The 16,776-nt window shown below is 33.4% G+C and overlaps 1 protein-coding gene across 1 annotated transcript in view; it reads left to right on the top strand.

Annotated features, from left to right (window-relative positions):
- LOC133186859 (protein hunchback-like) overlaps positions 1-10,915 on the top strand; it is a 29,187-nt gene extending 18,272 nt beyond the window's left edge. Inside the window, exons 2-4 of the mRNA XM_061322225.1 lie at positions 5,630-6,162; positions 8,185-8,399; positions 8,602-10,915. Coding sequence (XP_061178209.1) covers positions 5,630-6,162; positions 8,185-8,399; positions 8,602-10,719 — 2,866 coding nt within the window. The 3' untranslated portion in view covers positions 10,720-10,915. The remainder of the gene's footprint in view (positions 1-5,629; positions 6,163-8,184; positions 8,400-8,601) is intronic.
- The last annotated feature ends 5,861 nt before the right edge of the window (positions 10,916-16,776 follow it).

The raw sequence follows: 16,776 nt of genomic DNA, 5'->3' as shown, positions 1-16,776 counted from the left end.
CTTCATAAAGATTAACCTGCTTTAAGAACATTAACCTGGACATTCTTTAACTGAAAATGCAACATCTGAAACCCGACAGATGACAAGAAAACACACTAGATCAGGCGACTCTGATGATATGAAGAAAATGTCTAAATACTTTTAATAACCTGGAACGCCTATAACGATGATATTACAAAAGCTCCCCCAGCTTCGTGTAGGTGAGCTAAATATGTGACGTTATAGTTATACGCGGGCGACGAAATAAGTATGGAAATAACGATAGGATACGATTATGTTTTCTTATGTTAATATTTTCGAGAGTTCTCTTTGGTTTAGAAAAAATATGCTACTTTTGGCTTTGTATTTAACACGGCGTCAGATCAAGTAACCAGGAGCTTCTAATTTTAGATATGCAAATTTTAGACAATTTTCAATTTTTAGATATGAAGTGCACACGCGACACTCATTGTATTTTAAGACATTAGTGTGCAGAGTATATCTAATTACTGAAGAAAACTAGGTGAGTGTCCCTCATGCACTTCATATTCTAACCATCGATTTATAAATGTCACCCTCTTATATTTTCCCATTAGCCTAATGTTAAAGCATTTGAGGGTACATCTAAGAATGTGCCAACTACGGCGTGAATTCATCTCATATAAACTCTTGAAATATAAATAACAAAAATTAACATATATATCTTGAATTCTAAACCAATTTTGAAAAAATAAAAAGAAATTTATTTTTATGGAAATAAGTGGGCCGATAAGCGGCCTTATCGAAACTCCCCCTTTATTTTTGGGTTTGGATTGCAATCATTTCTCTCTTCTTAAGTAAGTGAATTTTTTTTGCTGCCCTGTTTTCTTCCACAGCAAAATTAAATGAGTGTAAAAAAAGACAAGATTGTCTCCTTAAAAATTGAATTAATCTTTTTGTTTCATGAGAGAGAGTCTTAATGTCAGTCTTCTTTAAAAGGAGGAAAGATTCTTTTTATATTTCAATCAAAAAAAGTTTCTGTGAAACTGCTGTCAGCATTTTTTTTTATCTTCAAATTCATTAAGTAGACTTATACAAAAAATTTAATTTGACAATTAAAGCAGTGTGCATACATGTACCTATAAATGCTAACAACTGAACATAGTTATTCTGTATTTAACAGACAATCCCGCAAGCCCAACAAATTATTTCATGTGAAATATAAAACTGTAACAATGTTTCTTTCATACAAGTAGGATGTTCCCCTGAAGTGTTTTGGCTCCGGACAGGAAGAGGGTGAATTTTTCTACATCTCATCCTTATTTTATTACGTACCAATGAAAAAAAAAATTGAATGTGTGATGAAGAGAAAAATAGTGTGTGTCTTAGTTGTTGCTTTCCGGTAAAGGAACCCTGGAGCGGAAATTTTTGGGGAATGAAAAACTCGGCTCTGAGCTGTCCACTTGTGTTCATAATAAAGAGTAAATTTAGAGCAGTGTACCAGGGCTTGTGGTTTTTAGGAAAGTTTATTTGTACTTTTTCTTTTAAGATTAAACCACATATTTAAGTGTGTAGCTCCCAAAGTAAAAAAAAAATAACAACAAAAAAAAAAAATAGAATATATTATAATATTGTAAGTTTTGAATTTACTGGGTAGTAGTAAATGCAAAGTTTATTTATCATGTTGTAATTGTAGCATTTACCTCCACCCTGTTAATTCAAATTTTAAAACATGATAGTAATATACACTACAAAAATAACTTGTAGCCATCAAACTTAAGAGTGAAGCTTTTTTACAGAAAACCTCAGGGTTGGTAGGGCACTGAGACAGATGGAGTTATCTCCCTTGTTGCATTTTTTTTGTTGGTATCTATATTTTAAGGCTGGAGTTCAGTTTAAAGTACTTTAACTCTATATTGTCAGTCATAAATCATAGGACCTTAAATCACTAAATCCACACATGTAGAGTGTGAATGTAAACTGTCTTTTTCATGCATTGTATCCAAAAGGTCAACAGAAAAAAAAAACCTGAGTTAATGGCATACATTGAAAGTGTGAGCCTTCATTCAAACTCTGTTCAATATGAACATCAATGTAATTTATTTTAGATCTCAAATTCAATTATAAAAGAAATTGCCTGTTAGTTTACGTTACATTCCAACTCTTGCAAAACCCTAAAAAGTAGCGCAGTGACAAAAGAGTTTATTCAATTTACCAAATCCAAATGTTTTTATAACAAAAGTGTGTTATATTGGATTTTTTGTGAAGTTGCTTTTCAGTTGTTGTACATTGATTAAAAAACCTGATTGAATATAAATACATCATTAATTTTTGAATGTCCCCACTGAAATCTTTTCCACAAATATTGAAAAAAAGATTTGTCAATTGAAAAAACAGTTTCAATAACATATTGACATGGAGAAAAATAGAAAAGGATTTTTTTTATCTGGGGTTGGGTGAACCCAAATAAAATGTTTTGTAAGAGAGAGGTAAAATGTCATAAAAAAAGGTGAGGCTCTCGGAAGATAAGTTTCACGTTGTGACAAGCACTTTGGACACCTGACTTTTTGCTCTGACCTGTGCTATAAAACTCTTTAAAACAATTCACCTGTGGTGTACAATCGTAGTGATAAAAATCGAGAGTGAGGAAAAAAAATTGCACTTTTTTTTTTTAAAAACAATGTGACCTTCCTAAGGAGTTACATAGTGTGGGATTTGACATACGCGTGCAACCTTTGAGATGAATTGTTTAATTCCTGTTTGGAAAGGCTTTAAAAAATAATACTTGTATGAAAAATTGCAAGCTGTATACAGAAAAAAAGGTAAGTTGGGGAGGTTTTTTTTTCCAATCTCCATTACGCAATGACATTTTAAAATTTAATATTCCTTTTTTCCTTCTTTTTGTAATCCTTATCTAATGAGAAAATAACAGATGATTAACACTTGGTGTTTTGACAGTGTTTTGTTTGGGAGGATTCTCTCCTGGAGAATTTAATAATTTTATTGGAGACAATCATCACAGTTGGTTGAAAAATAATGAATTCCGGAAATACCCACCTCCACACATCTTCTATTTGTCTGCATACATACTGTATATAAACAAAATTAAAGAAAAACTGTGTATATATGAAGAATTCCGGTTGACCACTTATGAATGATTCTGAATTTTAATCTGGTCGATCATTAATGTGATCTTTTAGGGGGTAAACATTAACACCTGATTCTACATTTAAAATTATGGCAACTTTATCATCTGCTACCATAGGCAAGGGAAAAATTGGGAAATTATATTCTGATTTTATAAAAACAAAGCAGAAAGGGGGGGACTAAAAACTAGGGGGACCCCAACACCTCACTGCCCTGTTAACCCAACTTTAATGAGGTGATTTATTTTACACCAAAACAAAATTTAAGAAATACCATTCTGCAACCAGAATTGACCCTGGTCACTAACTTAAGGTAATATTGACTTGCATGGGTCCAAACTTCCATATCATAAAACCTTTTTTTTTTCCTGTTCCGAAGAAAGATATTGGTACCCTTATGCAAAAGATGCAAAAATAAAATCAGCTAGCCTAGCATCCACACCTTCTTAATCCTTAATTTTCTCTTTGCATCAGAGTTTATCTTTCCCCAGATTTGTTTAAAATTTGTCCTCTTTTTTTTTTTAAATTAAATTTTTTTTTTATTTATTTATTTTTTTATTTTATTTTTTTTTTTTATAAATCTTGCAGACAGACAAACCTGACCTCCTGGGTGCTATAAACATCATCAGTAGAAATGAAAATCACTTCAGCAATAAATTTAAAATTGTTTGGTTTTATTTGCAAAATGTTTATCTCTTTGATATCATGACTGGAAAACTAACAAACTACTGTAGTTTACAGTTTGTACATAAAATGTATAATATAATAGTAAAAGATTAGAGTGGATATAAATTGATTTGCTGAGAACTTTTTCAATTAAGATTGTTAACAATTAAAATACACCATAAACAGCTTTACCACACAAAGAATTCAATAAACAAGTATCATTCAGCTCATGTATCTCCCAATGGGAGTAGCCATATTGGTTTTACTATGATTGTCTGTCTGTCTGTCTGTCTAGATATCTGGTGACACAAAATCCTGACCAGGCCATAACGCATAGGTCATCGATTGAATGGAATTCAAACTGTATTGTTGCCTGTGACTTACAAGACTCAAGATCAAGTCTCAAAGGTCAAGGTCACTATAGGCAATGAGATCATGAAATTATGCCAGGTCGTGGGGTTACAGAGGAGGAATTGAGAACAGGATCTATTTTTGTTATGTTAATAACATCTAGTTATATATATTTACATTAACCTTTATGTCAAGTTATTGAAATTCCAACGAATTGAATTTTCAGCATTATGTAACACTAAAAAATTGAAAGGATGAAAAAAGTCTGCATCATGCCAGAAACACAGCAGCCAGTCTAACTAGCAACAGACCGATTCTCTTTATAACCCCTCCCTCTCTTGTCACATTTTCAACAGTCTGATTTTTTTCTCTTCAATTTAAAGATGTACTATAAGATACACTATCAATGTGTATACACTGAATACTTGAGAGATAATAACACATCAGATAAAAACAATGGTGAAACTCGGGACCTCCTGTGAAAAACGCCATATTTTGATGGAGGAGTGTCCTCTCTGCACGAAAAAAACATGATAATGCCTGATAAAAATGGTCATAAGGGCAAAAATGCCTGCCACAGGTTCAAAGTTAACAATATATGACATTATTGGTGTATTATCTATATCTTTGTTAGTGTGTGAGACAATGCAGGCTGTCTCCAAGATGAGTTTAGGGGCTGAGTTAATATAATTAATGTCCAATAATCAATGATGGATGTGGTCAGGTAGGGGACATAACTCTTCCTATGTTTTTAGTCATTTCACTAGATGATTTTTTTCAATTTATTTGAACTATATATAATCTTTGTAAATAGCACTTTTGGACAGTTTTATTTGAGGGATATATCTGTCCTGAGGTCAAAATGCTGCTATTTAAAGAGACAGTTCTTTTTATGCCACTTTAAATAGTGTGTGCAATTTTAAAAGTGGGGTAAGTTGAAAGTACAGTAAATTAGGGTTATGGGGAATATGCATATAATGAATTCACACTTACAGCAAAGTGATTTTCTTTCCCTATAAATTTAAAATGAATTAAGAACTTGTTATACATTATAAATTACACTTAAAAACAAATCATAATTATAGGTTCCAGGCACTTTGCTAAAGCATGTTTTACTGTAGCATGAAAATGCTGCGAGAGAAATGTCCTAATGTAGCTCTTGCAGTAATTTTTATAGCTCTACTACATTTACACTAGTATTAATATGATAAGGTTAAACATTTACTTGTAATGAGTGTGAGAATCTTGCTACAATATTTCTGTATTTTCAGTTAGGAATTAAATCATATAAAATGTCACAACTTTCCTAACATATTGTTCATTCATGATTTTTATATATTACAACTTGTTTACCCGTAATTTATTAGCACTTATAAAAATGTACAGACTCCTGAATTCATCATCCAATAGAAATTCTGATGAACATTTTACAGAAAGGTTGTGTAGGAAGTTCTTAATGAATAAAGAAAAAGCTGATATAAAAAAGCCTTTCCATTCTTTCTTTACAGGAAAGACATTGTGTCTCCACAGGCTGCAGACACAGGTGAAAAAATACCAAGTAGCAGCCCGGGAACAATCAGCTCCGACAATTTCCTTCCTAAATCACATGACTCTTCCCTAAAATCGCAACCTCACACTCCTGAGAAATTGGACAGATCCACTCCACCCCAGGGGCACGAGAACCATCCTAACAGAAATCCAAGTCCCTCGGATCTTAAACAGCCATTTTATTCTAGCTACTCAACTCCAAACCTTCAGGAATTTAAGTCGTCTTTTGGAGGGAGCTATCCTAGCCCTGGTGTGGGATTTCCCAAAACCCCAACAAGTCAGGACGGAGACAACCCTCGAGGTCATCTCTCCCTGCAGAGGAGCTTCAGTCTATCAGACAGTTTCCATGACGATAACTCAAATTCATCGGAGTCATCCTTCCTAAATCCAAACACTGGTCAGCCTAATTACACACGGGATCCCAATACTGGACAGATCACCTACCAGCCAAACAAGGAGGGCATCTTCTTCTGTCACCTCTGCAGCTTTTCTGGTTGGTATTCAATATTCTTAAATAAACATGGTCTTAATTAATGGCCCAACCTTTGAACCAGAAACTGTCCCACATTTACATTTTTTTTTACAAACTTATTATTAAAAATGGGTGCATTTTTTTTCCCCGACTTTTCCAATTTAAACTGAAAAACCTATTATCTTAATTAGTACTTGTACACTGTACTTAGGCTTTTTTTTTTTTTTTTCCCCATTAAAAACTTAAAAGTATCAATGGATCAATTCACTTTCAGCAGTGATATGTTAGCCATATAAAATAATTATTTAACATAGATTTTTTGACAACACAGAAGTATGACATTTGATGGAAATAACTTGATGATTCCAGGATACTTGTCTGTGCTGATCAAATTTTTCAACTGAGACAAAAATAAACAAATGATTATAAAATGTTTGCTCTTTGTAAAGCTTAAATAAAAAAGGTCCATGTTTCTAATATGTAATCCTTTGTCCAGTTCCACAGATATCAAGATATTCTGAAAGTGATAAACAACTATCTTGAAGCACCGAGGAAAAAAAATCCATTAACAAGAATTTCAAGCAGGTTTATAAAATAGTTTTTAAGCGTCCCCAGATAAATGGATTTCATTTTTATTGAGTTTAAACTTTTTCTAATGATGGCATGATTTACAGGTTTAGTGTTTGAGCGAGGTTAAAAATGGTTAGCAGAGTGCTACATATCTGTGTTGACCCCTTGTCTTTTGTTGACACAAAAAAGGGGTGTATATATGCTGTAGTAACCTTTTATGGCCCTGTTGTTTTGTGACCACATCCATTATCAAGTGTTTTGTTACTGTAAAAACCTGCCTGTACAAAACTTCACTCATGTTGACTTAAGACACAGTTTATCTAAAATCAAATATTGAAGATAAGTGGTGCCCAGGGCTGACCGATATTTTATCAAATATGTAATTATAAATGATCTATTTTCTTGCAGTAAATATTATGCATGTACAAGATATTATGTGTATATTAATGTAAGGCAAAGAGTTTTTTGTTTTACTATTGTACATTATTTAATAGTACAATTCTAAATGTCAAATTGGAAAAACATGAATAGTAATTTGACATTTAATATACATTATGTGGATTTTTTATTTAAAAAATGTGTATTTTATTTCAAAATAATATGATTTAAGAATTATCTGACCAATCCTTGAAAAAGATCATTTAAGTGTCAAAGGAGTTCATTTTCTGCTTAATTTTCTTCTTGTAAAAGACAAATTGAACACTTGTGTATATATTTATAGTCTACCTGATGTAGGTAGATAAACTAAGATCAAAGGTTCAATGTTAGTTCTCCAAAAAGATTATATTATCAGCACATGGAGCAAATTATCAAGTGTTTGAGCAGTTTATATTTAAAAAAATTTCTCTGCATATGATCAACTTTACAATGAATCAGTTATAAAAAGGAAAAGAAAAGTTTGATACAAAAAAAACTAAGTTTTAATTATGAGAGGCCTATGGGCTACAAAGCATACCTGAATTAATTTTTCTTGCTGACAAACAAATCTCTGATACTGTTGTTATTTCACCAGTTTTATTGTTGCTTTATACCAAATTTACATATTATAGTCTTGTGTTCAGGAGATCTATAAAACCTTATGTAAACTTTGTAACCTTATTGTGGTTGAAACCTTTGTCCACATGGAGGTTATTCAAAAAAGAAACTCCAATCTACAATACATGGATGTTTAAATGTACCTTACTCTAAATCTGTTTAATAAATGAACCTTAAATTGAGTTCTTGGCTTTCGGAATTCTCAATGTGGCTCCAGCCTAGCTGCAGAAACTATGATTAGAACAAATTTATATGTACCAAATGTGCCACATAACTTTGACCTCTTATTGTAGAGACAAACTGTATATATTCATGATAACACGAGTGCCCACTAGCAAAGTTGTAAAATTCATGTTTATTTGTCCAGCATTCAGGCCTTAGGGTGAGGCAATGTTGATCAATAACTTAAAATGCATTTTCACCAAATTTCTTTTTTAGGAACTACTCGTTCCGAGTTTGAGGATCATATGACATGCCACTTTGAACACATCTGTCCCCATTGTGATTATAAGTCTAGGACTGAAGGCCGACTAAAGCGACACATCAAGGACTTTCACACGGAGGAGTCACCTGACGGTTTTGGTTCCAAACGCAACATGGGAAGACCCAAAATTTTCCGCTGCAAGCAGTGTGACTTTGTTGCCACTGATAAGGTAAATGAAAAGAGTCGTATACATATACTTGCCAAGTTCTTCATAAAGGATAAATTCCTTTAACTTCTTGTTGAGAAAAGGGATTTTAGAAAAAAAAAGAGCCTTTTAGAAGTGAGAGGTGTACTTGAAGAGAAAAAAATGAAAAACAATTCATAATCCTTATCAGCAAAATGATTAACAAAAATTTCATTTCCTTTTGTAGAATGACTTTTGGCAGCATGCTAGATCTCATATCAAGGAGGAAAAACTCTTGCAATGTCCTCGCTGTGAGTTTGTCACCGAGTACAAACATCACCTAGAGTACCATCTCCGAAATCATTTTGGATCCAAACCTTTCAAGTGCAACAAGTGCAATTACTCCTGTGTAAACAAATCCATGCTTAATTCACACATGAAATCCCACACCAATGTGTACCAATATCGCTGTGCAGACTGCACGTATGCCACTAAGTACTGCCACAGTCTTAAGCTGCATCTGCGTAAATACAACCACAAGCCAGCAACAGTTCTGAATACAGATGGAAGCCTGCCACAGGGAATTGATGCAGAGTCATCAGGATTGTCTCTATTACAGAAGAGAGGACCACCACGGGGACCAAGGGGTCCAAGAAAAGATAAATTTGACCCATTTGTAGGACAGTTTATGATGCCTCACTCACTGCCAGGAATGGCTCCAACAATGAGTCCTGGAATGATGTCCCCATTTTGGCCTTTGCTCAACCAGGTACCAAATGGTTTGCCTCCACCCCATCACCCAATGATACCAACACCACTCAGTGCTAAGTTGCCTTCACATCTTGGTCAAAACAAAATGATGCCATCCTCACCATTTGGTTTCAGACCCCTCATGCCAGGAAACATGGGTGCACCTTTTAAGTGCAGTCTCTGCTCATTTGCCACAGATATTCAGCAAGACTTGCTTCGTCATGTCATGAAAGTACATGCATCAGAAAACTCAGACTTATTTTCCATTTTTGGTATTTCATCAGAAGCTTTGCTTGAGGAACAAAACAGAAAGATGAATTTCCTTTCCCAACAGCAGGTAACTCCACTTAGAGAATTAACTACACCTGAGAAATCCATTCCAACCTCTGCAGCTCTTCATATCAAAACAGAACAACCTACTCTAGAGAGTTCCAAAACAAGTCCCCACTCATGGCCTCATCATTCACCACCAAACAATAAGCCTAACCCTGAAAGCAGACCAACTAGTCATTACAGCATGCCAGAAATGAACTACAGTTCCTACCTAAATGGCAAAGCTAGTCCCAAAGAAGCAGACGCACCAGAAGGTGAAGACATCATCAAACAAATGATGAACAAGTTTGGATCAGGTGTTCCTATTGAAAAGTCCCAATCTGCTCCAAGACTGCATCTAGAAAGGCCATTCCGTGAAAGTCCACTTGACCTCACAAAATCATCCAGATCACCTTCAGATGACTTGGATGATCCAACTAATGATGGTGGAAACCTGTCTAGTGGTGAAAACTCGAACACTGCTGAAAATGTGGTGAACAGAAAAAGATCTCGCAAAGGAAAAGCTTTCAAACTGGACACGCTCTGTCTGAAACTGCAAGAGAAACAGACAGACAATGCAGAGGAGGAGGAAGAAAGTAACTCAGGAATGGAAGATATGGAAGATGAACTGCAGATTGATGAAATGAATGAGTATGACAATATGGAAACCAATGAAGAGGGAGATGATGAAGAACCGAAAAGCAAAGAACCAAGACTTGGAGAGATGGAGTCAATGACAGACCTTCAGAGGTTTGAACAGATGAGGAAACTTGCCACTGCTGCGAGTCCCACTGATCAGCATGAGAGAAGCTCTTCTGCTCCACTTAATGAACCAACTTTTGCCAACGAGTCAAAAGATAGAATGGATGCAAGTGAAGAACAAATCGATCCAAAAGAGTTCATTGAGGAGATGAGTAATTTGTCTGAAAATGTTCCTCAAGCTGTCAGAAGAGGGACAGAGCTGGCCTGGAAGATCATCCAAGACACCACCGGGGCACCTGTTCCCCCACCCATCACCACAGGGACCTCTAATGGTCACTACAGGAGTGAAGACAATAAACAATTCCCTGTCTCACAAGATATGCATCTCTTTACAACCAGTACACCAAGGGACAAGAATGGACACAAAAGTGCCAAGTACGAATGTCCTTACTGTGAGATTGCATTTAGAGATTGTGTCATGTACACAATGCACATGGGTTACCATGGTTACAAGAATCCATTCAAATGTAACATGTGTGGTTACCATGGACATGATAAGGTGGAATTTTTTCTCCACATCGCCAGGGAAGCACATAACTGAAATATTCTCCACCTTATCAAAGCAATAATAATGGACTGACTCAAGGACGAGTTAAGTAGAAACAGCATATGGACTATAATCATTAGTGCTATTTCTGCAAATGTTTTTTTTTTTCATTTTCATGAATTTGTTAATGATGCTTTTTTACCATTATTTGACCTTGGTTTAGGGACCAGATGCACCTTGGTAGTACTATTCTGTTCAGCAGGTGCTGCTGACTTCTAGTGCTTTGCATGATGTTTGTCTAAAATTGCTATTTTTTATAAAGAGAGATATCGATCCCGGTTTTCCATAAGAAAAGCTAGTCATTTTATTAACTACCACTTAAAAGGAGAATCTTCTGACGAAAAGAAACAAAAAAAGATCACACCTGTATACTTTTCGCCTTTAGAACAATGCATGGGTCATATTCATGTTTAGGTCAGTATTTTTACAAATAATTTTTTTCATATAAAAACTTTTTTAAATACATTCCTTTTTAAAATAAAAGACAAGAGCATTGCTAATTGATAGCTTTACATCACCATTGTTCATTAAAGTTTACAAGCCTGTTAAAATAAATTGTTTGCAAGTTTTATCTTTTTTATATTTTAACAGGAAGGTGCTCAATAAAAAATGTGCTTAATATAAATCTGCACAAACTGTGCTCTTTCTTGTTTATTGTTATATGTTTTTAGTATATACAGGTAATATTACTAGGTCTTATTGAATTTTTAATCTATATGTTGTCTGTTAAAACCTTTGATATTTCTGCCTAGTTCTGATGGACTTTTTTTTTTTTACAACATCACCATAACTTCATACTGGAATCGCCACTTCACTGTGCAATAATGATCATGTAACCTTTTGTAATTAAAGTTTCATAAACCAAACTCAGGGATAAATATTTTGTGCTTTGATTTAAGATGCTCTTGCCATGAGGTATCCTACACATGCCCCCTTCCCCTACCCCAACCTACCCTTTATTGTCCACAGTATTCCGTGAGGTATCCTAAACATTCACCCTACCTTCCACACCCCACACCCCACCCCCACCCCTTTATTGTCTACGTATAGTGTACTGTATCTGTAATTGAGAATTTTCCATGTTTGCAAGTGTATCCACTTTTTTCTGTAAATGTTTTAAATCAGTGTAGTTTTAATGTCGATTCAGATTTACATATTTATTTATACAATGTCCACTGTAAATTCTATTTCTGTAATTTTTATTGTAAATATAATTTTTCTATGTAATCCAGCAATACTACTAGTTATTAAATGTGTAAAGTATTTTTTGAAATCCAGTTGTGTGTTATTTATAGTCCTATAGTGTGTGTATATGTATTTCATCATGATCTTCAGTGGAGGAATTTTTGTGTAATACAGCAATAACTGTGTACATATAAGTTACAGTATGTGGGCATTGATAGTCAATCACATTTTATACTATATTAGCCAATGTCTACCTCAGTAGTTAATTATCAGTAGCGTTTTTCAATCACCTTGATATAATTACATGTACAGATGTACATCTTCAATTACATGACTTAAGCAGAGGTTAATAAATGTATTATAGCAAATAGAGTTATCTCCCTTAAGACTGACTCTTCTTTATAATGGCTACCTCTTTTAGCAGATCATTGCCAGAGACAATTCATATTTGACATGCATTTTATTGAAACTTCAATGATATTTTAAATTGAGGAACATTTTAAAGTCCACCTAACAAGAGATTTTTGAAGTGTATAATTTTCACAAACTCAGCTGTTCTTTATGACAGCTGTGCAGACAAATTTTGCAGTTTATGTCTAGAATTTCAAAATTAAATATTTTTAAAAAGGAATAAAATTATAAATATTTTTATTTTTTAATCGCACCTTTTACCATGAAAAATATATAGTGTTTTATGCAGAGTCTTAAGTGTTATTTATTTTACTCATCCAAACATTTTCATTGTGTCATTTATTTATTCTGTTCATTTAATCTTTAATTATACATTTTAATTCACAATTGTTCAGCATCATTACATGCCTGCCCAGAGAGAGAGAAGCATGTATATAGAGACAGGTCATAACCAACACCAGATCATTATTTAGAAATCATGCTATAATATTCCATAATTAAATCATAATTTTATCTCCTCAAAAATATATTTTACCCTCCCACCATTATTTTAAGGAATTGCTCAGAGACTGAATGATATCCACATTCCAAGACTTCTTGCCATCACTCAATTGGGACTCCTTTATCGGCAGGGATATATTAAACATCATTTTGCTCAGAAAGAGAGCATGTAAAAAAAAAGATATTTTTTATTTCAATTATTCCAATATTTACCAATGATTTGTAATAGTTTAATGTAACTGTAAGAAATGAATATTTGATTTTTTTTCTTTGTTTTCCAATAACAGGTGATAGTTTAAAATGACAGTAGTACTTGAACTGCCAATCTACTTTTAAGATCATCTTGTATAAGTTATTTGATGTTTATTATAGGGTTAGTCTATACTTCTTATCATTAATTGTCAGTGATTACGTGTATTAAATGGTGTAATAAAAATATGCAAATCACCCTCAGTGTGTTCTTATTAATCCACACAGAAAATTCTTATCCAGGACATGGAGAACAGTAGTTGTTTAATCAATAAGACTACTCTACATAGATCGAAGAATTATCTTATTAATCTGTTTTCTTAAACCAGAAATCTCTGATGAGAATGTAGCTTTATTGGTTTGGACTTATAATAGTGGAAGAAAAAAGCTACATGTACACTTTAATCATTTAAATTAACAAAATTATATATCTTCACACTTTCTAAACTTGAACCAAGTTCTACTAAATCAAACCAAAATTGAAGCCAGAAGGAGGCAGTATTTTAAGAGAATTTCACATATATTTATTGATCATGTTGCAACATTACTCATAGAAATTAAAAATTGATTAACAAAGCTCTATATAATCTGCTTCTGTTCCAAAGTTTCAATAAAATCGGGCCAAAACTGTAAGAGAAGCATTTTGAAAGAATTTCATACTTTCTGTTATTTTAAGTAAGCATGGCAACAAAACAAAGTCCCAGGAAATCTAAACCTGATCTAAGGTATTCTCTATAGTGGTGTAGTCTATTTTTATACCAAGTTTTATTTGAAATCAAACAAGAAATTTGGGAGAAATAGCATTATTAACGAGGAACAGAGAAATTTCTATTTTCAGTTTGCTATGACAACAGCCCCATGGACCACAATCTTCACCTGAGTAACTAATAAAGCCCTTAAGTTCTTTTATAAGATTTTTTACAAAAGTTTCCCCTTTAATAAATTCCCATAAAAACTGTGGCTCCATCACAACTCTTAGACTATGGGATTTCTGAATCTTCACAAGGGGTCAATATCAATATGACTACATGTATAACATAGACTTGCAGTTATGGAGAAAATATTCTTTTCCTATATACATAGATTATGTAAAGTTCCATCCTAATTTAAGCCAACTCTAACCCAGGGTCCATAATTTGTAAAACAGAAAAATTGAATCTACACATTAAATTGGGAATGTTTGAAAATTATGGTTCCATTATAGTTCTTGAGAAGATTATTTTTTTTAATTTAGTTCAATGTTAAACTTTGATCCACTTTTGTAACCCCACAAAATCTAAGCCCTCCCCCCCAACCCACCTGTGGGGTGGGAGGGGGTTGTGTTATGATTTAAAGAATTCAGAATTTGCATTATGTCATGAAGCTTCAACATAAGTTGTCATCTTTCCAGATCCAGTTGTTCTTGTTCCAATATCTTCCCATGTAAAACTGGTAGATCCCCCTATTGTGGCCCCTGAGAGCCATGATTTGCTTCAATTTATAATCTAAATTATATGTCTGGGAAGCTTTCATCTTTTCATGTCCAGTTGTTCTCAAGAAGATACTAAAAAAATGTCCTGTTTATTCTAATGTAAAACTGATCCTCAGTTTGTCCCTACCCTACTCTACTCCCCAGGGGACATGATTTAGAACAATTTAGAATTTATATTATGTCTTGAAAAGTTTTCTATTTTAAGCAACCATGACGACTTGTCCATCAAAATAAGTACATACATAGAATTTTGTAAATTGAAAAATTGCTTACAGACAGACAGGTGGAATGACAGGCAGAGCCGTTTAACCATTGCTTAAGCTCATCTTAGTAAAATATTGAAATTTTTGGACAAACACCAATGCTTATTATACCTACTTCTTTCACAGGAAGGTTTTTCAATTCATCCAAAAAAAAAAAAAGATTTATGAGAGGATTCAAATGCTTGATCCTTGATTCTTTAGCTGAATGCCTTTCCACTTTGCTGTTCTACTTAAAAATGTTGACATTTAAACTTTAATTTATTACATACTGTAGTAGGACAAGATAAATATTGTAGCCATTCAGAGGTCAAGGACGGAACAATTCAAATCTACATGAGGATGATATAGCTAGCATATTGATCTGTCAAATGGTAACCCTGGGAAAATCTTTTCAACCTCTCTTTGCTAAGTTATACTTTGAACATTATTACAACACACATAGGAGATAAAGTCATAGGTAATGAATTCTAGAAAAATCAAATTGCCAAGTCATAAAATTAAAAAATACTCTGACCATGTTTATAGTGAAACTTTACAAACTGAGGCCACATGATGACCAATAAATAAAAAAATTCCACTTTCTCAAAAGTGTCCAAGAATTTGAACTGTCTTAAAGAGTGGTGGACTGATAATTTACAGTGCAACACATTTCCACAAATTGATATAAAAAGTTACTATGATAGATTTTATTTCTCAAAATGACACTTTAGTTGCCACAATACATACATGTAACTTAAAAATGTTCTATGTTAAAATCAAAGCCATAATTGCATATAAATTCGGTGCCAGAACATCTTACATGTCTGTTCAGACACCTAATTTGTTCTACACAGTCTCTTAGATATTCAGGTCAAGTTTGTCTTTGCCTTTCTTGCATAATACTTATGTATAAGGTACTGATGCTGTCAGGTTATTTGCAGAAATGCAGTGATTATACAGATACAATAATAGATATATATCATTTTGTTGAAACAGGACAAAATTTTTTGCAGAAATGTAAAAATAACCAGAAGTCTCTGACGAGACTGTAGCTCTACTGGTTGTATTTATAAAGGAAGATAAAAGTAGCACTTGGACTTGAAACTAATTGCAACAGCAATAAACAGAATAATGATCCTTGGTTTAGTCTCTTTTGTGGCAAGATTTATTATAATATCAGACTAAAACTGTAGGAGGAGTAGCCTTTTAAAACAATTTTACAGAAATTTTGATTTAAGTTACCATGGCAACATCATTCAACAAAATCAAAAAACAATAACACCAATTATGTATCTCTGTAGTCTACTTGTATGCCACATTATACTGAAATCAGACAAAAAGTGTAGGAGGAGTAGCGTTTTGAAAGTATTTAAAGAAAATTTCTATTTCTAGTAACCATGGCAACACTGTTCATCGAAATCCGAAACTGGTACAGAGAATTATGTATCTCAGTGTAGTTTACTTGTGTGCTGAGTAATACTAAAATCAGACCAGAACTGTAGGGGTAGCATTTTGAAGGTATTTCAAGGAAATTTCTATTTTTAGTAACCATGGCAACAATGTTCATCGAAATCAGAAAATCAATATAAAGAATTATGTATCTTAGTGTAGTCTACTTGTTTGCCAAGTTATACTGAAATCAGATCAAAACTGTAGGAGGAGTAGCATTTTGAAAGTATTTCACAGAAATTTCTATTTTTAGTAACCATAGCAACACCGTTCATCGAAATTAAAAACCGATACACAGAATTATGCATCTTAGTATAGTCTACTTGTGTGCCAAGTTATATTGAAATCAGATCAAAAATGTAGGAGGAGTAGCATTTTGAAAGTATTTCACAGAAATTTCTATTTTTAGTAACCATGGCAACACCGTTCATCGAAATCAAAAACCAATACACAGAATTATGTATCTTAGTATAGTCTACTTGTGTGCCAAGTTATATTGAAATCAGATCAAAAATGTAGGAGGAGTAGCATTTTGAATGTTTT

Source organism: Saccostrea echinata, unplaced genomic scaffold, assembly GCF_033153115.1.
Source record: "Saccostrea echinata isolate AGI-Se365-2 ecotype Australia unplaced genomic scaffold, CSIRO_AGI_Sech_v1 ptg000014l, whole genome shotgun sequence".
Classification (NCBI taxonomy): Eukaryota; Metazoa; Mollusca; class Bivalvia; order Ostreida; family Ostreidae; genus Saccostrea; species Saccostrea echinata.
Note: the sequence above shows the minus strand (reverse complement) of the source record. Positions and strands in the feature narration are given on the sequence as shown.